We start from the raw sequence: 25,591 nt of genomic DNA on the forward strand, positions 1-25,591 counted from the left end.
CTCAGGACAGTTGGCAAAACACTAGCATATTCTTTCCTAGTACATAGTAACCAGTTGTTCCTATGGGTGGGAATGGACATTTAACTTACTTTAAATACTTAAAATTTAGTAACTGAGGCACAGAAGTTTATACTTAGTGGAGAGAAGCAGGTACCTTCAGCAGATACTTTATTTGCTAGTTGTGACGTAGATTTTTTTACATTTTTATAGGCCTAGACCCACAGCATGCTATTTCATATTTAAATTGCAGTGTTTCAGGATTTTTCATAATTGCTTTCTACAATCAGCCATTTTCACTTAATCTTCACCTCATCCTTTGAATAGTAGCTTGAGACATCATACTTTAAGTGCCGTACATGATTTTGCTATTAATGCCCCCTGGTGTATATAATCTATGTGGTGACATTTTATTAATTGCACAGTACCCAAAGTGTATATAAATCATTTCCTCTTCTCTATCATAAACTGTTCAGAAAAGTTCGGCTGAGGAAAGCAGATACATACACTAGTGGGCTTGATTTCAGAAGGTATTTTACTACAGACATTGCTAATATAGCAGAGTTGGCAGTACATGTGCTGTGATCCTCTCTTCATTTCTGGCCTCCGCTTCCCTTTGTAGGATTCTAGATAACTCAGAGGAGGAACTGGAACGCTAATTAGTGAAAGCTGACTGTACACCCAATTCCCTCCCTCGTGCTGTCTTTATCTGCATACAGTTTTGCCATCCAGTCTGTTACTCTGTTGGCTCAGTTTTCTTTGGTATCTTCTAAGCCATTTCTCTTTTACTGACAAACTGCCTCTCACTGACTATGCATGGTGGTTTGCAAGAGAATTCTTACTATTTTTACCCTCAGTCACTCCATTTCATTCCCTGCCCAAAGTAAAATTTCCCAGTTCTGCACAGGTTAGAAACTACCACCAGTAGATCCATTCACAGATCCTTAATTTCTTCTTTCTTCTCTAGCCAAGGTTCAGCAACCTTTGGTCTTTGCTGTCTGTCCATAGCCAAGGCTGATAAACCTTCACAGTTCAGACCTACTCTCCCTTATCCATTTAGTTCCTGCCACTCAATCAGAACCATAAACATGCTTCTTCACTCATATGCATACACATATATATATACCTTTATGCATATCAGTTACTGAAACAGGGCAGAAACAAAGCAAACAACTGTAAGAGCCCTCTGAGAAAGTTTGTTATGGCTGAGCAATCCCATGCTGTGTCTCTGGAAGGTAATCATCTGAACTGTTTATTCTGGCGAGGGTCTTGATTTTCTGCTGAGTCCACGCCTGTTGTATGCTTTGTGGAGCCAGAACAGCTCCAGTACTGCTCTTTTTTGCGTACATCAAATCTTTTCCTGTTAAAGCAAACAGTGGTTTGTGCACTGCCAGGTACCAGGTAGACTTTAGCCATATCCACCCACACTATAAGTGTTTTGCCGAGATCAGGGTATGGCTGTTTGGTTGGTATTTGTTCCATCACACCCTCATAGTAATCATTCTACTAAGCACAGTCAAAGATAAGGTTGTTTGAAAGGCAAAATTCTGGTAACTGTAAATTCTGCAAACCAACCCATTTTTCTCGTATTTGTACATTAACTCTTAAATTCCCATTTTTCTGTACATTACACACTTCCTTTAAAGTGATTTTGTCGAATACAAGCTTGAAATACCAGTAGCATTGAATTTAAAGTGAAAAAAAAAAAAAAAAGAGAAAAATGTGCTATGGCAACAGTAGGGCATAACTGTAAAGCACAACCACCTAGAACTCAGTACTCAGCTACACCTTTGAATAGCATGGCAGGAAATGACAGGCAACACAATGGAAATTCACACATTTTCACCCTAAAGTCAGATACCTTTAAAATGAGGAACACTCTAGTAATGACTGGCTAGGAAGAGTTTCAGACAGCTTGGTTAGCATCAGTTTTCAACAGAGGTAGATGTCAAATACAGTTCTCCAAGGAAGTATTCAGCTGCATTAACTGTGAAGCCATCCTTCTCCCTATGTCATTTTCTGCCTTACTTACACTACACAGGATATTTCATCTACTCATGTGCATCCTGCAGCCCCTTGAAGTTCAATGAAAAGTTCAGCACTTTGGTGACCATGTCATTAAAGGCTGTATTATAGCATGCACACACCAGACACAGATTACCTTAATTCCAGCATTTTGTAATTCATAGCTCTGCAGATTTCTGAGTTCTGTTGTTACCAGATTTACTTTTAACAAGAAGTAATTTTCAACTAAGAAGCTATTAAGCATATAGGTCCTTATTTTGTTTCCTGAATACCAGTAGTTTATTCAGAAAAAAATCCAGTTCAGCAAGCATAGGCATATATATGAATCTCATTGAAGTCATTGAAATATGTAAGGATTTTGTGCCCCAGTCCTCTTATTGATGCCATTGGTGATGTATGTGGAAAGGTAAGGGTGCAGGTATGGATGGGAGTCTGATTTACACTATGTCTTGTTGTGGGTGGTATTTGTTTTATTTGTGTGCTCCCAGTTAGAAGGATTCCTGTGAGAGAAGGGAGCACTCTTCCTTTTTCAAGGATGCTACTGAGCATGCCTCATGTGGAGATGGTTGCAAAGGATGTGGATGAAGTCAGGCAAGGTGTAGCTATGTTGCAGCATTAGGATCTTACAGCTTATGCCAGGAGACTTCGAAGTGGCAGTGAGTAGGCATCCTTCAAGAGGTGATAGGAGTAACTTCCTGCGGAATAGAGCAGACTGAGCAGAGTTTATTGCAGCTGAGAATGCCATTAACTAAAACCAAACCTGGAGCAATGATCTGCCTGCAAGGATACTTGGGCAAAGAGTTGTGTATGATACAGAAATACAAACTTCGGCTTGCCAGTCTTTCAGGTGACTGTCCTGAGGCAGGTTGTTATTCACCGATGGAGCTGCAAAAGAGGATGATCCACTGCTCTCAGACTGGATTTCTGAAAGAAAATTGGTGGGGGGTTCTCAGTGTTCTTCAGAGCTAAGTAGAGCCAAGCACTGCTGCTTGGAGACCTTCTACCTATCCCTCAGAGAAGAGGTGAGGAGGAAAGGGCATGTGACAAGTGCAGGTTTTTTCACCCTCTGTTCCTCCAGATTTTCTGTCTGTTTGGGGTAACTACAGAAGGGAAACAGTAGAACCCTGACACTGTCAAACTCAGCAAGCATTTCGCCGCTGGCTGTACTGGAGAAGGATTTCATCTCTATTGTTGTGAATATACAACATTGGTTTTGAAGTCATTAAAAATGGCACATTGAAACAAATCTAAATGCCAAACAGTCTTGAAACAAATCAAAAAACCCATGAGGCAAAATGGACATGCTCGTACTAAGCATTCCTCCTTAAAAGCATGAAGATTTAGGGATATGTGGGAGAAACTAGCTGTTTATTTTTCCCAGTTTTAAATACAATGAAAAAAGGGAGTTCCTTAAATTTACTCTAGCTGTAAGAAATTTACTTTAATGCTTAAATTTAACATTGAACACAGTTCTAGAATACTGCCTAGTTCTCAGAATTAATGATGTACTGTGCTTCAGCAATTCCAAGAATTGTTTTGTACCTATTTCAGTCCTTGAATAGAACTTATGTGTCTAAATCCACTTGATTGCTTTGAAAATCTTGATCTCTAAGAAGACTGTGCCACATGAGAGTGTCCTGTGTTTTCATAAACCAGTAAGGAGCAGTATTGGGACAGATAAGTGTATGTACAAGACATAGTGAATGCTATAAATTTACTAATTTTTGTGGATTGTGATTATGCAAATGTGTTCAACTAAAAACATTGGTAACTGACATTATCTTTTAAATGAAAGGACAGTAATACCAGTGGGTATATACGAACCAGTGTGGTTACTTTTGCAGATCATTTGGAAAATTGTCTGTAGTAATGCTGGCACTTATGTTCCTTTTCAAATTAAAAAAACATATTGTAAATCAATGTAGAATTTATGCTGTACACACCATTTCAGTTCAGCATTAATCATGAATATATAACCAGTAAGGTTAATCCTACTGGTTGTTTAAGAGAAGAATAAGATACAGTATGCAAAGGGTGAATAATTGAATATGGTTTAGAAGGAGATGTATGGCAGTGATGGATGCAGTTTTAATTTAAAATGTTTTTACTCTTTGCACTGGTGGGATAGCAACATTAACTAGAAATTAATTTAAAAATTACTTAAAAGCCTTAGGGGTGGGAATGAGGGCAAGAATAGATATTTATGCATAAGTGTGGTTGTACAGACGTAGACATAGAAGGAAGGGAATTTATTTGGCTGTCTTAGGAGTCTGGCAGTTAAATGTGCTGATAGGCGTTGATCACCTTAGGCACTTCATAATCAGAAGAAAGAGACATCAACAGGAGGTGGTTCGTATAATTTTAAGACAGTCATTGATGTTAGCTCAAAGCCTAGGTCATTTAAACATTCAAGACTTCAGCTGAATTCACAATGCAAATACTGAATCACATATTGCGATAGTGCATATTCAGTAGGCCCTACTTCAAGTGGGGATAAAACCCCATCACGGTAATAATGAGCAGCATTTGGGGGACACTATTTTACAGACACACCAAATTTCATCTGATAAAAATTAAACTAATTAGCCAAAATAGGACATACAGGTCTAAAGAGTTTCTACTTCATTTGTATTTAGAATAGCATATTAATTCAGTATACTGCAGTATGTCAATGACAACGGTTCCCTTGAAAGAATTTGTACAGGATAAAAATGCACTGGGAGTGTATGTCTCATGATGTCTTACAAATAGGTCTTCAGTTTTGGATGTATTTCAGTGGCCATAATTAAATAGATGTTTCTCAGTAAAGACAAATAAATTTCTTAATATTTGATATAATCAAAATCATATAAATAGCTGGAATTTCTGTGTTTTCCTGTTTTTCAGGGATGACTGTATAAATGGGAATATTACTTCATGATGTATATTAATGTGACCATTTTTAAAAGTGCTGTAGATCTTCCTTGGAAAAATAAAATCAGCTGAATTATTTTAAAATGAGAAAACATCTAAATTTGCAGAACTTGCATCAATATTGTCAGACATGTTATTAGTTTGCTTTATCATTTAATTACAGCATCCTTCTTCTTTCCTCAAGTCTTATGAGATACCTTATAATTCCATTGAGAATTATCAAATAAAAATTATATATTACATATATAGGACAACAGCATTTTCCTATCAAAGGATATTCCTTTGTTGTTCAAAAAAAAATGTTTGATGCTCATATTTTTAAAGAAATCCTTTGAAGTTAACTTCAATAGAAACTCTTACCATACAGACTAGAAGAGATTTAGTTTACTAATTAGCTGCTTTATTTTGATTTAGTATATATCAAAATCAATTCACAATTATAGATCTTTTATTAATTAAACTTTTAAAAACAGCTCTGTATGTGCTGATGGCAAACTTTTAACCTGCCTTTTTCTTTTATTTAATTTTCTTTCTTCTCAATTCCCAACTTGATTTAATGTTCTACGTTTTTAGACAAACACTGCACTCACCAGTTGAAGAACAGGAACTAGAAGTGAGGCTCACATAAATCCTTATCCTAGAATGAGTTTCACAGTCCATGAATGGCAATTCCTTTGTCATTGCCACCCACGTCTCTGCCAACTACTCTTACACCATGGTGCTAAACCCTTTGTTCTCCTTTGTGCCTGTTCTGCTTTTCTGTCCTTCCCCTGCCATGGAGATAAGATTTCTTAATTCCCACCCTCTGTGCTTTCACATCAGGTAAGTATTTCTGAAGTGAAAATTCATAAAGGACATATGGGAATAATTTTTGAAAGGATGGGTTATAGGGAGAGGAGCATCATGAGAGTTCAAGAATTTGTGGGAGGGGGAAGTTGCATATTTTCTTTCCTCTCCCTTACTTAATCAACTTCTTTCTATCCATGCCGCTTCTCAGTATTGAGGGCGTGCCCCCAAATTTATCATTTTCATCCAGAATCACACATTACCTCGTGTATCTTTACTGCTTTCTATTTTGCTGTAATCCCATCCGTCTCTGGCAGCATTCAGCAAAGCAGCTCTTAATTAGGTGGTGTTAAAGCTGTCAGTGTTGCAAATCAGCTCTACTGGCAGCTAAACCGCTCTTCTAGTTTGCTGGATATAGATGAGCAGAAGCTGACACAGCTCTAGCAAGTTGTGATGGTGAAAGGAGTGAAAAAAATGCAGTTGTACCCCCTTACACACAATCTCACAGCCTTTGAAAGAAGACTCACTAGTATCTGCACTTGGTGCATCTGTTGATTTGCCTTTTGAAGGACCTGCTAGGTTTTATGCCCTAAGTATGCCATAGCTATGAACACTATGCACTATGTTTATCTCTCGTTATATGACATTTACATTTTTAACTCTTCTTAATCCTGTTTGAAAAAACAGTCAAAAGAATAGAAATGGTGTGCAGGTTTCTAAAAGATTCTTTGTGGTTTGGTTGGCCTTTTTTTGAGGAGGGGTGGAATGATTTTCAAAGAGGACTGAAATTTGGATTAATGATGCATTTGTTAGGTTTGAGACAGCCTCTCTGTTTTAGGTCTCTTGCTTTAAATAAATTTCTTAAAATAACATCTTAGAAAAGAAAGCTGGTAATGTTGAACTATGAACTTGCTGAAAATGACCGTTACAAGTCACCTTTGTGTGTGGTTATGAAACTGAGGAGCTATTGTGTTGCTCATGCAATTACCCAATTAAGTTTGAATTCAACTAAATTTGGAAAGGTGAGCTTCCAAATAACTAGAAGGCTGCAGTCTCCTGTATCCTATGACTCCAGCCTCTCCAAGAGATTTACACAACAGGATTCCTGTGTGGTCCAGTCCAAATCCAACCTTAATTTTATGACCCTTTTAGAAAGTGAGGAAATAATTTTTTCTGCTACTTCCTGTGAGAGGGAAGCAATTAAAAATGTACAAACCTTTGACCTTAGAATCAACTTATTTTCATTCTGAAATGCTACTGTATTTCATCCAAGCCACATTAGTTTGAGTTTTTCCATATCCCTTTGTTTAGACATGTATACGCTGCTGGTTCTACCTTAGTGAAGGGAAGAGGGATATCACAGCTTGACTGCAGTAAAATAGTCTAGCTGGTGAAGTTGGAGAACAGATGCTTTTTTTAAAAAAAAGGAAGTACATAGGCAATTACTGCCCCTTGCCCTCCAAAATAAAAGCAATCAAAATCACTGATTAGCTTCGCTATCCCCCTGCTTAAGGCAATAGAACCTATAAGTTGTCAGCAGTTACCAGAGCTGTTTCAGTTAGGAGGAAATACTCCAATGATTCTATTCTATGTGTTTTGTTTGAATGAAAACTGCTTTACTAGAAAGTAGATTTTGAGTCTAAGTGCAAAAAGTCTTTTTTTTCCTTCTAATTGTTCATCTGATCACTTCTTTAGTGGTCATTTGATTTATTTCAAAGTAATTTCTGCTTTTATATGTAAATCACAAGTTTTAGTGTGGTAATTAAATTATGCAAGGAAAATGCAAGGAAAAACTGTTCTAATCAAAAGGTGGAAATTCCATTAAAATATTTGATATTTATTTATTTGGCCAAGTATCTCATGTTAGAAAAACATTTTTTTCTAAAAATTAGATTTTCTCTGGTGTACCACTATGGACATATTCCTAAAGTTTCCCATCACATACCTGACTAGCTGTTTCTGAATGGTCTAAGCCTTTTAGTATGAAGTGAAATCTTTATTGCCTCATTCAGGTACATAAAACTGTAAGAGTCATAAAGACCAGAAGTGAAAGTATTCTAAGGGAGGTAGCTATTGCCAGTCTGAACTATATTGTACACTGTGTTCCCAGGACAAGTACAGTACATATGGTAACCATGAAGATTAATGTACTCTGTTAGGCAAGGCATTGCAATCAGAAACCAATAATCAATACAGATGACCAGTCTGACCCAGGAAAAGATTTTTATTCATTCTGGGTAGAGTTGTCTTAATTGCCTAAAGCACACATTTGAAAGGTTTTAGTTTGGAAGGGGAGTTATCAAAGAATGAAAGTATTCTACTACTTCCAATGCTGATCAAATACTTCTGTAAGTTTTAAACAGCTCAACAAAACAAGAGCTGTGAAAAAACACTGAAATTCAGCTCAGCCTTCTAAAGAATTTCAAAGCACACATGCTATGTTAATTGTAGTAAAATAAAAAGCTGCAATAAGAGCTAAGAGAAGGTAAGGAGCCCTAGTTGATATAAAACTTTTCCATGAAAGGAGGTTTTTATTCCTACTGTCTTTGGCTGGGAAATACAATAATAGTAAAAAGAAAACCCACTAAATAAAATATTTATTTCCTTAAGTAATTAATGTCTTAGAGCCTCATTTTCCAAGTTTTCATGGCATTTGGAAATACTGACAGCAGGTGACCAAAGAGAGAGTTGAATGCTTTCATGTGCATATTTTGCTGTTAGAAATTAAATTATTTAGAGGGACATATTTTTTTGCTGTTTCCATGTCAGACAACCCTTGAAGCATTTGGATTTCATTTTTGGTTTTTTCACCATCATTTCTTCAAAATAAAGAAAACTGTCCCCCCTCTGTTTTTTTGTTTTTTCTTTTGTTCTTTTCTGTTAAAATGTGTTGTTATTAGTGCTTTCTCAGTATGTAAGAAGCAAGAAGTAGTTGGGAATTCAAAATGATTCTTCATCCTTGTACAAGAGGTTGCTGGCAAATAGAGATTGAATTTCTGCTTATCCTGAATTGCTCTGCATGTTCTTTTCTCATGAGCTTAAAGGAACTAGAAGATATGCCCTAAGTCTTCCTAGCAGCAGAATTTATGTTTCCAGTCCTCCAACTCAGATTTCTGAGTATTGTGAGCTCTCTTCTGCCCTTTGCCACTTTAAACTCTCAGCAAAACACCCACATAAATCGCTCATGGTACCTGAACGCTGTTGTGAGGAGGGGTGAGTTAAAGCACATACGTACAGCACTGAGCTTGGGTTCCCCCTGAAGAGCCATTTCTTCTATAGAGTCTATGCAGAATTAGGAGACGCCAACTTTAATATGAGCAGCTTGCTCATTGGAGTTGACACAGCAACGCAATCATGCTGAAACTGAATCCAGGCTAAATATTTAAGAAGGTGATTTAAACTGCGAGAGGGCAAAAAAGGAAGGGCTGGCAGTGTATTTAACTCCTCTCTAGCTCAGCTGTGCCTGTCTTGGTACATGGGTAATGCCATATCCTAAAAATAATACCAAGAATTCTGAAGGATTTCATGATGATCCTGAGTAAGTACCAATTGAAGGGTGTGCTGCAATACCTATGTTATGGTCTGTGTCCTTCCAGCTCATCAGCTACTCATTATAATAAGAGCAATGTTTGTCTTCATATTTATAAAGCAGCTAGTAAATCTACACTACTGCAATAACATAAAACCAAAAAGAACACTTTTCTAATGAATCAAGAAATAAAAGGCCAAATAAAACAGAGACAGTGAAAATGCCTGATTCACATCTGGTTCATAAATGACATTTCGAAGACATAGTTCTTGAATTGAAATGTAGGTGAAAGAGTAAGTAGCCTATTGAAGCAATTTCAAGGAGGCATGCCAGGTGAGGTCTTCAGAGGAACCAGTGTTAATAGAAAATTGTTGGAAGTGAGGCTCCTAGAGTTGTAAAATGTAAAAGGTATGGAAATATTGAAGGCATGGGGAAAAAATGAAGTGCAGGTAGGTTCCAAATTCATTCTCTCCTCATTCACCTTCCCTGAAATTTGGGAGAAAGTTGAAGCACATATAATAATCCATTACTTGTCAAAATTATATTTAATGTGTTTCTGAAGGAGTGAGCAATATATTGTTTGCTACAGCTCATACATGGTACAGCTTTGGAATAATGGCAACCAGATTTAGTAGTAGAGGTGGAGCTGTCGTGCTTCACAGTAAGCACAACATTATGTTTTTTTCCTTTTGTGGTTAGCATAGTTTCAAAATAAAAATATACAAACATAGGAAATGTCAACATTGTTGACATAACTAAATAGAAGATTACATCTAGAGGATTCAGAAACAATATGTAAATACAGACAATGTTGTAGTGCAGATAGTGAAGAAACTTGAGTTTTCAGAGAAAAACTTAGAAAATATAGATTGATAATGTCAAATGCATCCATTATAATGTGACTGACAGAGCACAGCATCACAAATCAGTTACAAATTTTGCCTACCCCATAACTGTGTACCTATATTCAACAAGGCTAAGTGACGGGTCCTGCACTGGGGTCACAACAGCTCCATGCAACGCTACAGGCTTGGGGCTGGAAAGCTGCCTGACGGGAAGGACCTGAGGGTATTGGTTGACAGCCGGCTGAAGATGAGCCAGCAGTGTGCCCAGGTGGCCAAGAAGGCCAATGGAATCCTGGCTTCTATGAGAAATAGTGTGGCCAGCAGGACTAGGGAAGCGATCATCCCCCTGTACTCAGCACTGGTGAGGCCACACCTCGAATACTGTGTTCATTTTTGGGCCCCTCACTATGAGAAAGACATTGAGGTGCTGGAGCATGTCCAAGAAAGACCAGCAAAGCTGGTAAAGGGTCTAGAGCACAAGTCTTATGCGTAGCAGCTGAGGGAACTGGGGTTGTTTAGCCTGGAGAAAAGGAGACTCAGGGGAGACCTTATCACTCTCTACCACTGCCTGAAACGAGGTTGTAGCGGTGTGGGTGCATCTCTTCTTCAAGTAACAAGTGATAGGATGAGAGAAAATGGCCTCAAGTTGTGCCTGGGGAGGTTTAGATTGGATATTAGGAAAAAACTAATCACTGAAGGGGTTATCAAGCATTGGAACAGGCTGCCCACAGGAGTGGTTGAGTCACCATCCCTGGAGGTATTTAAAAGATGTGTAGATGGTAGCAGTTAGGGATGTGGTTTAGTGGTAGACTTGGCAGTGTTATGTTTATGGTTGGACATCATGGTCTTAAAGGTCCTTTCCAACCTAAATGGTTCTGTGATTCTATATATATACATACACATATGTGCGTACATGTATGTACGTATATGTATGTACAAAGTCAGGCTGGATGGGGCTTTGAGAAACATGATCTATTGAAAGATGTCTCTGCCTATGGCAGGGGAGTTGGACTAGATGATATTTAAAGGTGCCTTCCAATCTAAACCATTCTATGATTCTGTGGTTTTTTATATGTTTATGTATATATGTGGTGTATAATATGACCAGCTGGAAGTGTTAAATTGGGTCTATACCACTTCGTGTACCTGAGGTTAAATGCATTTATCACTGTGCTTTGAAACTAGTCCAGACACCTAGTTTGCTGCTAAGAGATCAGTGATAATTTGCAGATTTAGAATATTTTTTATTGTGAAAGGAAAAGAACTTGCAGACTTTCATTTTGAAAGTACTGTAGTGCGAGGGAGTATACTAATCCACATAGGACTGGTAGGTGATTAATTACACCTTAGTAAAGTACAGGGTCCACTTCAACCCTACAGTTTAGATGAAGTCACTAGATATAAACCAAAAATTAATTTGGCCTATTTAATTTCAGGGTTTATACAATAATTATTTTGTCTCATTGTATTTTATGAATTGAACTGTGTTGCAATGTTTATGAAAAAGAGTTAAATCTGTATTCATATTATTTGGGTTCTATTTTGCATTTCATAGTATGTAGCTTTAAGAAAATTACTGCTGAGGTGATGATATACTTACTAACAGTTCTAAAATCTGAGGGGAAGGTAACAATCTCTATGCATTATTGTTTTCATGAACAATTTAAGTAGTATTTTTAGGTTTCTTTTATGTTGCAGCTGCTGCTCTCCATTTCTCCAAGTCAGATTGCAGTCACTGAAAGGCTGCTTACTTCCTCTCTATCTTTTTGCAAAGAAAATGACATATCTGTGCTAGCTGATTTATAAACTCGTGAGGAGGAGGTTCATTTAGTTTCAAAGAAGCCATTATTGCATGGATTTTTAGGGCAGAAGAGTCACCATTTCTCTTTTTGATTGTTCTCTTAGAAGTTTGTGGGAGGAGAGAAGTGACTACTGTTAGTAAGAGGCATACAGGAGTGTACCTGTACTACTGCTTTATTCTGTTATTGCAGGGTATGAATTAAGAGGATGCAGCTAGTCTGAAGGAGGCATATGCAACACTTACTCTTTAGCACTAAAGTAGAAATAAGACTTTGGCTATCAAATGTAGGATGTAAGGGGAAAAATGTATCTAGTTTCTGACAGAAACTTTTACCTTTAAAGTTTGGTTACTTGCAAAGTCAAATCTTACAGTTTTTCATTCCCCTTCAATAAGCTTTTTATCATTATTTCCATTCATTTGCTTCCTAACTGTGTATTTTCTCATTCTTCCTGTGTTAATAACTTTACTTTGTTCCTTTGACCAAAATTCAGTTTGCCTTTTTTAAGTAGTTTTTTTATTTTTAAATCAAAATTTGCTAGCAAAAAGGCAAGAGTATCTGGTACAACATGACAGGTTCATTAGTTGCTTGTATTTTCAAATACTACAGAGACATTTAGACTACTGGAAGATAGTCCTTGGCAGTTGCTGATTTCTTTATGATTTTAGCCATAAATAATCTGAAAATTACATTTGTTTTAAAAATCGTATTGTGATAACATGAAAAGCAGGACCCTGATTACATATCAGAGCACATGTTTGCATGTCCTGAAATGTTGCCATTCTTCAGTAATAGTCCCATTTCCAGTTTATTTTGAGGCTGTGTAGTAGGAGGCCCTGTAAAAACTCATAGTTCAATACAGTGCTTACCTTGAGTTTTGCGTACAAATCACATGAGGTAGAAGGTGGAAACAGAAGCACAGTAAAGTGAAATTCATAGAATATTTTTCAAGCCAGGATAGTTTACTGTCTATGCTGCTCTTTCTGCCAGGTCAGTGTCACCTGTGCTGCAGCCAGGTAACATTTACAGAAAGGTTTCCAACTGCATATTCTAAAACTTGCAAGAATTATTATGTCACTTGTTTTTGGGGAGCATTGTGTTTCCTTAAATATCACCATACCCTCTGTATTATCGCCTGCAACTGGTAACAAAGGTTCTCGATGCTAAGGTGATCTTAAAGTAACTAGAGTTTCCAAGGAGATTTTTCATTGGACTATGAATCTTAAAAGAGTCTTTACATTCATTTCTACTACATTACTAACCTGAGAAGTTCCTCTGCCATTATAAAGAATGTTAAAACAAGTCTATAGCTTAAACTGGTGAAGAATCACCCTATTCTCAGTGCACTGGGACAGGCAGCCTGTACTGGAAAGCTAAGACTGCCTCCCTGCCATCACCAAAGTTAATAACATCTGAGCTGAAATTACTGCCTCTATTTCTTTGCAGTGTCTAAAAGCCACCCCTTTCAGCATCTAATTAAAAACTCCCCCTGCACCTTGTTTCCTCAATGAAGTTGCATTACTTGAATTCGTCTAGCATCTGGAAGTTCCTCTCAAATATAGTAGATGATATCTTAGATTTACAACGTTTTTTAGTGTCCCACACTGATATATAACTGCATCAATGTAAGATATTAAAAAGCCTGTTCCCTTAAAATTTGTGGTTAATGCTTAATAATTTTGAGAAATGTTCAGATTGCAGAGCATGAGAATAATTTGCTAAATTCTCCTTACAAGCATATCTTTGTCAGACAGTCATAAAGTAAGTTGAAAGCAAAATGGTTTATAGAAAATTAGTTACACAGCTTGTAAAATGCTCTACAATGTTCTGCAAACAAAAGGGAAAATTTCCTGCAATTTCACAATTTTGTACTTGCTCAGATGGCCATTAACCAACAACATGAAAATCAAATTTATCCTATTCATGCTATGAATTATCTATGATTAGCAGTGTATAGAATGTGATTTTCTAAAGCTGCTTTCATAGTCAAGGTATCTTCAAGCACTTTGTAGGAAAAAAAAAAAAAAAAAAGACAAAATAGCACCACAAGTATACTAAACCTGTACAGGATCAAAAAACTGGCCCCTTTTTTTAGGCCAAGACTGAATCTTTACTCAGTGGCTTTTAGAAATCATGTTGCATAGAATGCTAAAAGTCAAGTTTTCTTTGCTATTTCTAGTCTTGTTCCAGGACCAGTACCTTATAATAATTTTTCAGACATGTGATGTCTTCTGCTTTCAATATCAAATCCAGCTAGCACCTTGAGTGACTGTTTCCCATGTTACTTTCTTAGTGGTATGGATTCTGTGCATACAACTTTAACTGGCCCTGTTGTATAAAACCTATGATCCCTCTTTAGAAGTTGTGGTCTAAGCTCTGCAGAAATTGCCAAAAAAGAAAAAAGATACTCACAATGCATTTTCATTTTTTATTTGACTTACTGTTTTCTGTGTGCTGTAATGAACTCAGGTCATGTTTTGTTAGCTCTTCTGAACAAGGGTTCTGTATTCTGTGATACTCACATGATCCCAGCTAATGGGGCTTTAAGAAATCATCAGGTACCATAAGACTTGCACTGTAGTTACAGAACATACCACAACCATAGGTCATGGTGGTGCTGTGCACTGAAATGAGCTGGGAGTCATATTCACCTTCATGTCACTGCAGTGGTATGATCTAGGCTGCAACAGGCTCATAAGTAAAAAAGACTGGAGTAACACAAATGTAACCTTTTTAGTTGTGATAACTTTTTTAAATATCACTCAACTCTTTTGTACGCATCTAAACAACTTTAACAAATCAAAATTTATTATAGCTACCAGAGAGGATGGTCTTCCAGTAGACACATGTAGAGATGAGTACAAATAACCTACAACATCATTATAGCAATAGGTACAAAATTAACCACAATAATCATGTAGCCAGTAAATGATGTTTACACTGTTCATTAATTGATTTGGTACTTTTGAGAGCTACCCTGCCAGTTTGACAATTATGGACTCTAAGCTTCTCACACACTAAACGGCCAAAATAAGCAGAGCTTTTTTGCGATTCAGATCCTCACCATGGCTTACTCAGTACTAATAAACTTGAAGGTTTTGTCAGTAATTTTTTATTCTTCAAGCCAATTTGTCCTCTTTTTTTTTTTTTTTTTTATATTAGACCATCACCAAGAGTGTTAAGTATTTCCAAATGCAGTCTGAATTTCTGTAGGTCCGAACTAAAACCATAGAGCCCTTTGAAGACACCTCTTTCAAGGTTTCACATGATAATGTTGAACATTACGAGCTTGGTCAATTTTGAACTAGTAATATGAGGGTATTATGGCCCATATGTTCTTTTATTATTAAGTCCGTCAGACCCTAGAAGTTTGCAACACCTACCATCTTGCTTAGTAAGCAAGATCTATTATGGACTTGAAACAAAAATCCCATATAAAGGATGTTGGTACGAGGAGTGACCTGATGTACATATGAAGCTCCAGAAAGGAGTTTAGCTTTAGGAAAATGTAGTTTCATCTTCGGTTATTCTAGTTTGCTTAGTGACTGCGTTTTGCGTGGACCACTGCTTTCCTGAGCCAGGGTCTGTGTGCCTCTGGCTGTGTAAGGTGACAGCTGCTGTGGAATTTCTCCAGGGCAGTGAGCTGGCAAAAGCCAATTTATGTCACTCATCTTCTCTCTGCCCTGCAGGAAGGTGGAAGGAGTATTAAAGCCATGTACACCATTCTGATAGTCCTGGAGTGACAAATGACTGCTTTAGGCCATGCATGGTAATGCTTCATAAGACTAAGTGATGCAGGTAGTCTCCACCTGTCAGCAATTACAGTGTCATTGCTTACTTGAGCTTTTGGGTGAATCCGGGATATTGCATACAATTTTTCGTTTAGAGTTCCTCAGCTGTACCAAGCACATCCCTAATGCTAAATAAATGAGTAGTATTTTAGAAGTCTTTACTGCTTTCATGAAATTCCCATCTGGGCACAAAGCAAACCCTCAACTCCCTTGTGCATTTCCAAACACTGAAATAATTTGGATCGTTAATGGGTTATCATGTATTGGTTTTTATGGCCATTGCATCTTTAATGCACTGTGCCATTCACGTTCTTCACAGTGTCCTGGATGCTGAGAATCGTCATCCTGCATGGAGCCAGATGCCAACATTAGAAGTGATTCATAGTAAATGTAAGAAATTCTTCACTGTTGCTGTTGATTGATGGCAGCAACAGGGCATTTCACTTGAGACTGCTTCAATACAGCTAATCTTAAGTCCAATTTAATATTAGACACACTTTTCCCATCATGCAACTGGCTGACAGCAACATCAGAACATTTCTTTCATCTTATTCCTACACAGTTTAAGAAACACACATCCAAGGGCTGAAAAAGGTCAGCAAATTAAACAAGAACAAAAGCTGGCATTATGTCTCTTCTTTCAAGTTTGCACGGAGAATTTTCCATGGCTGTATGCTCTGAAAAGGGCTGCAATCCAAATGACACACTGCTGATCCGATGATCCAAAATGATTTTTAAGGCTTAGGCAAGTGCTGTGGGCTAAATTCAGCTTTCACTTAGACCTTGTTCCAAATACAGAAACATGTAAAGAAACGGTGAACTCTCATGGTCAAACATTACAGCAGAGGTGCAGCTGAACCATTTCAAGGGTACAAATCCAAGTTAAAATCCTGTGATGCAGAAAGAACAAACTAAGACATATTAAAGTAGGGGAAGGTAGGGGAAAGTTGGGCACAGTAGGTGTGTGGACTAGAGCACTGTGATTGATCTCCTAAGGATATAGCAGTCTGTCTGAGAGGCCAACAGGAAAGCATGCACAGCATTCATGACAAGTAAGCAGCTAGATTCTGACATGCTGTAGAAAAAAATTAAGAAACACAAATGCCAATCTGGCCTCCATGAGCAGACGAGTCCTGGGATTTAGAAGTAATGAATTTCTTTTTTGGGTCTCCTCAGCATAGTGTTTTTGTGTGCATGTGTATTTGCTCAGATACCTCCACCTTGCTGGCCCCGTGAGCTCTCTGTCTTTCTGCCAGCAACTAGGTGCTTTTCACATTGCCTGCCACAGCCATCTCCTAATTTGCTGCCTCAGCCAGCTGTTCATGCCTTTACATAGCCTGTGCCTAGCTTGTATCCTGTCTGAACCTCCTTCCCTATTATCTTGGTGTTGAATTGTGTTATGCCAACATAATACTCTCTATTAGCTAAATCGTCCCCTTTCAGTTCAGTTGGGAAGGCGACCTTTAGTAATTGACAAGAAGCTTTATTGAATTTTACTGAATAATACTACAATTAGGATATTATTTGTGTTACTGTAATTTATTTTCCAATATCAAATATACCACTGGAAAATATTTTTATGAGTGTCCAAAGGTACAGACTGTATGAGAAAGTATGCATGTATGTACCTATATACCAAGGTGGTTTATGCATTTTTATTCTTCCTGTATTACCATTTTGCTTCCCTGTTGCTATTTTTTGTGAAGGGAGAGAAAAGTGCATTTTACAGCCTCACTTACTAGTTTCTTTTAGCAGGTCCTTTCACAATTGAGGCAGAATACTTTGTTACTATGAAGGAAATTTTGACAGTATTAAAAATACAGTGTAAAATATGCAGAGAGATTAACTATCTGTTTTGAACTTTTGTGAAATAGAAATGTAACACATACAATGCTACCTGTTTTGAATCACACCACTGATAAAAATGCATGATCGATGCCAATAGCTCTGTCTTTAATTATTGTATTCTTATAGCTTGCCTTGTGGATTAAAAATAAAATCAAGACCTCATTTAGTCACTCTATTTTCTTGACTTCACTGTGCTTTAGGCATTGTTATTAACCCAGTCTTGTTCTGTAAATTTCTGACTCTCAGGCTTTATCTCATAAGCCTCCCTTTGCAGACTGGATTACACAACCATTTTATGCCACTAGGGTCAAAAGGAAGCTAGCTTGCATGAGGAGGGTAGAGCTGTCTTCTGTCTGCAATTTTGTCAATGATTTGCACAAGAAGTCCAGATGTTAAGAGGCAAGAGGCAGTCCTATTAGCTGAATGCTTGTAAATATGTCCTTAGTCTCCACTCAGCTTCAGTTAAGCAAACTACCTTAAAACACCAGTGGAATTCAACAGATGAATTCTTCTGTAGTCAGATACAAGTGCTAGTCCTTGTAGTCTCCCATACATACCGTATTATGCTCTAATTTGATCCCCAAAAACCCCAGTAATACGGAGAGTAGCTTGGTCAAGACCCTGAGCTCCAGGCATGGTTAAACATAAAATGTAAACGTGGACAGTTCTTTATCAACATAACAACTTCAGCTCACCAAGGACTGAGACGGTATTTTACAACTGCATATATGAATTTCTAACACATTAATGTATCTTTATGAATGTAAAAAGTGTGTGTTGCTCCATTTTTTCATTCTTCTATAACATTTTCGCATTCACAGGCCCCAGTTCTCCTGGGGCAGTTGAACAACTGATATCTCCTAGAAGAGCAACACAGCAGGAAACAATCCAGATTTCTGGATTGCTGTGATGTAACTTCCTAACACACATGAGCTGATGAGGGCAGGTGTTCTGGCCGGACCTCATACTTACAAGCAAGGAGGAACTGGTCAGGTGAGATTCAGGAGCAGTCTTGGTTGCAATGACCATGAGGTTGTGGAGTTCAGGGTCCTGCAAGGAGGGAACAAAGCCAAAAGACAGGACCACAACCCTGGTATTCAGGAGAGCAGATTTTCCATGTTCAGGTGTCTTCTTGGGAGAACCCCATGAGATGCAGTCCTAGAGGTAAGAGAGTCAATAAGAACTGGTTGATTTTCAAGGATCTCCTCCTTCAATCTCAAAAATGGTCCCCTTCCAAGTGCAAGGAAATCAAGCAGATGAGGCCTGCATGGATGAACAAGTAGCGCTGGACAAAACTCAAAAAGGAAGCGTACAAGAGGTGGAATCAGGGCCAGGTGCCCCAGGAGCAATACAAAGATTCTGTCTGAGAGTGGAGAGATAGGGTTAGGAGAGCCAAAGCCCACGTGGAGCTTAATCTGCCAAGGGACATGGACAGCAACAAGGAGGGCTTCTACAGATATAAGAGCAGCAAAAGGAAGACTAGGAAGAATGTAGGCCTGCTGCTGAATGGGTTAGGGGACCTGGTGACATGGAAATTGTTGAAGTACTCAATGCCTTTTCACCCTTGTCTTGATGAGTAAGACTGACCTTCAGGAATCCCAAGCCCCTGAGACTTGTGAGAAAGTTTGGAGCCACTTACTCTTGGTGGAAGAGGATTGCATTAAGAAACATTTAAACAAACTGGACATACAGATGTCTATGGAATCTGATGGGAGGAACCTAGGATTGCTAAGGGTGCTGGCCAATGTTATTGCAAGGCCACTCTTAATTCATCAACACCCTCTTTAATTATCTGGATGATGGCACAGAGCACACCTTCAATAAGTTTGCAAATGATAGAAAACTGGGAGGAATGGCTGATACACCGGATGGTTATGCTGCTGCTCAGAGGGACCTTGGTAGGCTGTGGAGCTGACCGTACAGGAACCTCATGATGTTCAACAAAGGGAAAAGCAAAGTCTTACACTGAAGAAGGAATAACTGCATGCACCAGTACAGGCTTGACACCAACCAGCTACAGTTTAGCAGAAAAAGCCTTGGGGGTCCTGGTGGACAACAAGTTGAACATGAGCCATCCATGTGCTCTTGGGGTACAGAAGACCTACGACACTCTGGGCAGAATTAAGAAGAGCACTGCCAGCAGACTGGGGGAGGGGATCCCCCTCTACTCAGGTCTGGTGAGGCCATCAGGAGTGTTGTGTCCAGTTTTGGGCTTCTCAGTACAAGAAAGATGTGGACGTACTGGACTTAGTCTAGCAGAGGGTCACAAAGATGATAAAGGGGCTGGAGCATCTTTAATATGAGGAAAGACTGAGAGACATGCAGCTGTTTAGCCTGGAGAAAATAAAGCTCAGGAGGAGATCTATCAGTATGGAAAAATACCTGATGTGTGGAAGTAAAGAACATGGAGCCAGGCTCTTCTCAATAGTGTCCAGTGGTAGGATAAGAGGCAACAGGCACAAACTGAAACACCAAGAAATTCCATTTAAACATGAGAAAAAACTTTTTCACTGTAAAAACACAGGGTGAGGTTGCCCAGGCAGGTTGTAGAGTTTCCATCCTTGGAGATACTCAAAACCTGACTGGACGTTGTCCTGAGCAACCTTCTCTAGGTGATGCTGCTTTGAGCAGAGGGGTTGGACTAGATCATCTCAAGATGCCTCTTCTAATCTCAGAGATTCTGTGATCATATTTTTCCTCTGTCTCCCACTGGGACATTGTCTAATTTTGAACATCTGAACACAAGAAAACGCTCTTTCACTGTGAAGGTGATCAAACAGTGGAACAGGTTGCACAATCAGGTTGTGGAGTCTTTATCTGACAAGATATTCAAACACTGACTGGACACAGTGCTGGAATACCTTCTCCAGCTGACTGCTTGAGCAGGCAGGGGCAGACTAGATAATCTCAAGAGGTCCCTTCCAACCTAAATAATTATGTGATCCTGTGAATTTAAAACAGTACAGGCACACAAAGTGTTTAGGAAGAAGTTGAGAAGAGGAGTTCTTCTATATTTTGAGTTTTATTTTTCCTGACATTTTGTCAGGCGCTTTTACATATAAACTCAGGAGCAAATAAAAATGGTCATTTCCAATGTGAGCACAACTTCAATTTACACACAAACACAAAGAAACGTAATGGTGCATAACTTATTTATGTTGTGTTTGCAAATAAGCATTAAAGACATAAATTGTATTACTTGTGAAAGACTGTAAAAATTATCGATATTAGTAACCATTCATTCAAAGATGGTTTAATGTAAAATAACTACATTCTGCCTGGTTGACTCTAGCTTCTACTGGAACAGCTGTGGCTGACCCAGTGAAGGTAGTGGTTAAGTTTTCAGGGTAAATCATAAATCCATGCTCTTTGTGGTGGGGACCTAGAAGTTAGTTCTTTGAACTTCTGGCACACCTCTTATCACTACTGATTCGGAAACTCATGGATGTAAACTCCTGGACAGTGCTGCATACCTCCATTTCTCTTTTCTCCTGTGGGATTGCAACAGCGGTGACACAAAGCATTAAGTGCACAGATACATGAATTATCTGTGAAGTACTTCACAGTTCATTGACCCAGATGTGCATATCTACTATATGTAGATAAGTTTTATAGTTTTAGGCAATAGTTAGACATCAGATTAATCCCATATTACTTACCTTTCTTGAGCAAAAGCAATGCACAAGATAGAATTGATGTTACTTGTTCCTGAACAATAAGTCATTAACATCTGCATGAGTAAATCATAATGAAGGAGTAGATAGGCAACTCAGGGCCTATCTACTCGGTTCTATCTACTCAAGGGCAACTGAGTAGATAGAAGTACAGTTTATGCATTAAAAACATTCTAAAGCAATGGATATCATATTAAATGATAAACATTCAGTAAGAAGTTAATTGGCAAATAAAAAACTGAAAGTAAAAAACCAACCAGCTTGCATATATAAACCAGTTGAAGCAATATATTAGAATATATTTTAAAGACTAAAAATTAAAATAATGTAAAGAAGCTTTATAAAAACATATTATTACAGCTGATTATATTTTGACTGCAATAAAACTTTATAATGTATGTGGTTTGACTCATTTTGATGATAAAATTTTCTTTTGCAGAAAATGATGAGGTCATCTGTGTTTCATATGTTCATACTAAGCATGGTGGCTGTAGATGTGATTGTTGCTGCTAGTAACTACTACAAAGGAGAAAATTTCAAGAGACAATATGATGAATTTTACCTTGCTGAGGTGAGTATGCTAAAATGACTGTCTGGATATTTTTTAAGATAAGCTAAAGTAGAAAATGTGAATGTCAAGCACATTTTAGTATGTAATTTTTTTATTCCCTTAAGCATTCTGAGATTTCTTTGATAACTTGTTCAAGTTCCTCTGTCTGAAAATGGCTGACAGTCCTATCTTACAACCTTTTGAAAGGTAATTTCCTCAAACAAAATGTCAGTGGTAATGAGCTGAGGCTTAAGTATAACATCTGCAGGCAGTGCATGGTTGCTGAGTTGCTATCTTTCTCTAGTAGGAGTGTAACATCCCAAATTTAACTTTAAAAAATGAAAAAATCCTGTGTTTAAAGAATATAGTACTTCTTCCTAAATCATCTTTATTCGACATATACTTTGGTGCAAGAAGGTCCTTGAGCATAACCAGAATACTGTTGCAAATAGTCTGGCTTCAGCAACCTCAAGAGCATACTGCAGAAAAAACATTTATCCAGTCATGAATTTGGTGAAGGAGGAGGCTGTGCTCCTGAACCAGTGAAGTGGAGGCAAAATGTTTTCTTACAAGTGACATTCAGGAAGGGAGTCTGCTTGAGTCATTAGCTGGTCAAGGATTTTACTGTAGAGCATGCACTAGAGATCCTAGAACGTTTCCTGCATGTCTTTTTAGTACTATTTAATTCAGTTTAAAAAAAAAAAAAAGAATAAAAAAAGAATTGAAGTCTGATACTAATGTACAGTCATAGCTTCAAATAAGATACTTGTTTTTCCTGAATCAAGAGTGAAATCAGTATTGTGGCATTCTTTATTAAAAATAGTTACTTCCATGGGCACTGTGAATTGTCCCTTTATCTGATTATAAAGCCACCAGTGCTGAAATTTACCGAGGTCAGTTCTCTGAAAGTGTAGATTACGATTGCCTGGACTAGGCACATGTCTAGCTTTATGATTACTGCAGTTTCCCTGGCTTTGATAATTACACAGTCCTTCTTTGGAAGAGGAGGCTCCGTCACATGTAACAGTGACTTGGGAAGACAAGCGGCATCACTCCAAACATCCCTCCTTCCTTCTTCTTCTCCCAACTTTATATGCTGAGCATGACATTATATGGTATGGGATGTCCTTTAGGTCAGTTGGGGTCAGCTGTCCCTGCTGTGTCCTCTCCTAACTTCTTGTGCACCAAGTACACAAGAGGGAGTGGAGTGAGAGGCAGAAAAGACCTTAAGTCTGTGTAAGAACTGCTCAGCAACAGCTAAAACATTCCAGTGTTAATCAACCCTGTTTTCATTACAAATCCAAAACGGCACCATACAAACAACGATGAAGAAAATTAACTCTATCCCAGCCAAAACCAGTACAATGTCCTAGGCTGGAAACAAATAATTAAGTCCACATTAAAGCCTGAGACCATGAACTTTTCACTGTAGGCATTTTGCGTTATGCCCAGGATACAGCAAGTGGAGCCTGGATTCTTAACAAAATAACATTATTTATATTCAAAATAGGAAACGCTGCATATGCTATTTCTATTTTGGCACTGAATATATAGTATAATTATGCTTTTATTAATCAGTGCTAGAAACACTCTTTTCAACATCTATTTCAAGTGTAGGGTTTGGGTTTTTTTTTTTCCAACAGAAATACTTGCCAGGGTTTAATAATTCAAGATGTCATGTAGACTAGTGTATTATAATTCTGTCCTATGAGCAGTGTCCGGTTTTCTTTAAAGATATATTTTTCTGTTTCTGCATAGGTTAGATTATTGGGTTTGGTTTACATTTGTTTGCATTCTACATGCTTACATTTCTAAGTATATCAGGTAAATTAGTCTGGACTAGAGAAAGGTATTTTGTTTATTTGTAAGGCCTACTCTTTTGATGTCCATTTGTTTTTCTTGGGGTTTTTTCACCTGTGAAGCTTTTACTAGACACACTATAAAAATTAAACAGGAACAAACCCCTAGTATCTTATAGAAGGAGGTATAAAATACAGTATCAGAAGAGCAGAAGAGTAAAAAAAATTCTGGGAGAGAGAAGAAATTGATAACTTGATGTCATTTCCTACTCAGTTATTGTGAAACTTGTTCTTTGCAGCACAGGGCATACAAAGAAATTGTTTTTAAGAGCTTTGAAGAGACTGAATATTCAAACAACGTGGATTATTCCACAGTGGCTGGTTTGTTTCCTTGGTGAGAGAGACTGGTTGGAGCAGGCTGCACTGCTGCTGCTCTGCATTTTCCTTTAGACTAAACTGCAGAAAGCTTTCCCTTCAGAGGGAGCTGACTTGAGCAGGCAACAGCAATGGGGATTCTCTATGCTAAAGGAAATGGCCAGACAGGTTAAGCAAACATATCTGGCTTTCTGATACATTTTCCAGAAGTCATCTTGGAAGCTGCTGGCTCTAGGCGCAGACGTGTCTAATAAAATAGCTCACTTGATCCATTCTATGGACCAAACATTGTAGTGGCCTCGAACTGTAGAAATACATCCACTTAAATTCAGTAGATAAATCTAAGTTATTGAGATAACCAGTACCAAAAAACCCCACCTGTTTTCTTTGTTGGAAAGAGAAGGACAAACTCAAGAGAAAAGGAGGCAAAGGTTAGACAAGAAGATAAAAGATAGAAATGAATTCTAAACCCAGATCCCAACGGTTGCATAATTTTGTATACCCAGTAGTAAATAAGAGGTTCTTACAAGCATTTCAACTTGTATACAAGAGCCCTGCAGATTAAGCAAAAGCAGAATTTTAACAGGATGACTCAAAACACCAATGCAGTATCTGAGAACCTGGAAAGAGCAGAACAGCAAACTCATTTTGGTAATTTTTATTGAGGATGTTGACTTTACCTGCTCAATACCTAGACAGAATAGTGATAGATGTTTGTTTTTATATGCAACTGACACATTGTCATCCATTAAAAGAGGTTACAGACTAGAATTCTTTCTGGAGATGTGTGGAGATTCCTACAAGTGCTGCTTCAAAGGGTCTGAAAACCAGAGTTCAAAACCAGGTGCTCCCGTACACTTCCTCCGAGGTTCCTTTTGCATTGTGTCCCCTTGCACTGCTGCCTTTGTGTAGCCTTTGCCCTGTCCTGGCTGAAGGAAAGATTGAGTGCTGTGTCAAATCTGGTAACAAGGGAAGTGCTGGAGGTCTGTGCCCTTAATCCCACTGATCCTGCTCAGAAGGATTCGTGTCTTTCCCAACAGCTTGATAACCTTTCAAGTAAGCCATGGTTACAAAGAAAACTAGCTGGGTCTGTCACTATTGGATGTTAGATGATACTGAGCTCTACCTCTGCAAAAAAAATGTTAAGGGGCTACTGGCAAAAGTTAATGTTTCTAAAGGCAGCATTAATACCAAAAAACTTACAGGTGACTGAATGGGAGGTAGCCCTCAGAGAAACAGCCTATTCCTGATAGCTCCTCTTTGGCCTCCCCAAAGGAAAATTGGCAACCTGGTGGAGGGTGGCTGCTCATGTGTTACACCTGTTTTTTCTCTGTGGGTCTGCCCTGGCTTCTTATGTGAATTTGCCTTTCCTCTGTCTCTACAGCAACAAAAGGAGTGATTTCAGTTTTTAAAAAGTCTATAAAATTGTATTACATTTCACACCTAAGAAAAAGTTCTAGTCAGATATTCTGAATCTTCTCCTGTAATTAATTACAAGGAAGGAAAAAAATACAAGCTCTGTCAGCAGGAAGACAGGTGTATAAATGTAATCAGATGTTATGCAAACCATTTGATACATTTTTAAGTGCTAGTGGTTTGAATTCGTTTGACAAGCATGTAAAATGCAAATGATCCCACCCACACATTTTTAGAATAAATT

At 38.1% G+C, this 25,591-nt stretch overlaps 1 protein-coding gene across 1 annotated transcript in view; it reads left to right on the forward strand.

The window, feature by feature from the left end:
* The window catches only part of NALCN (sodium leak channel, non-selective), a 250,382-nt gene that overhangs the window by 102,460 nt on the left and 122,331 nt on the right, over positions 1-25,591 (forward strand). The window contains exon 12 of the mRNA XM_074815367.1: positions 21,647-21,778. Within this exon, the coding sequence (XP_074671468.1) occupies positions 21,647-21,778 (132 nt within the window). The remainder of the gene's footprint in view (positions 1-21,646; positions 21,779-25,591) is intronic.

The sequence above is a fragment of the Strix aluco genome, chromosome 2 (genome assembly GCF_031877795.1).
Source record: "Strix aluco isolate bStrAlu1 chromosome 2, bStrAlu1.hap1, whole genome shotgun sequence".
NCBI classification, from domain to species: domain Eukaryota; kingdom Metazoa; phylum Chordata; class Aves; order Strigiformes; family Strigidae; genus Strix; species Strix aluco.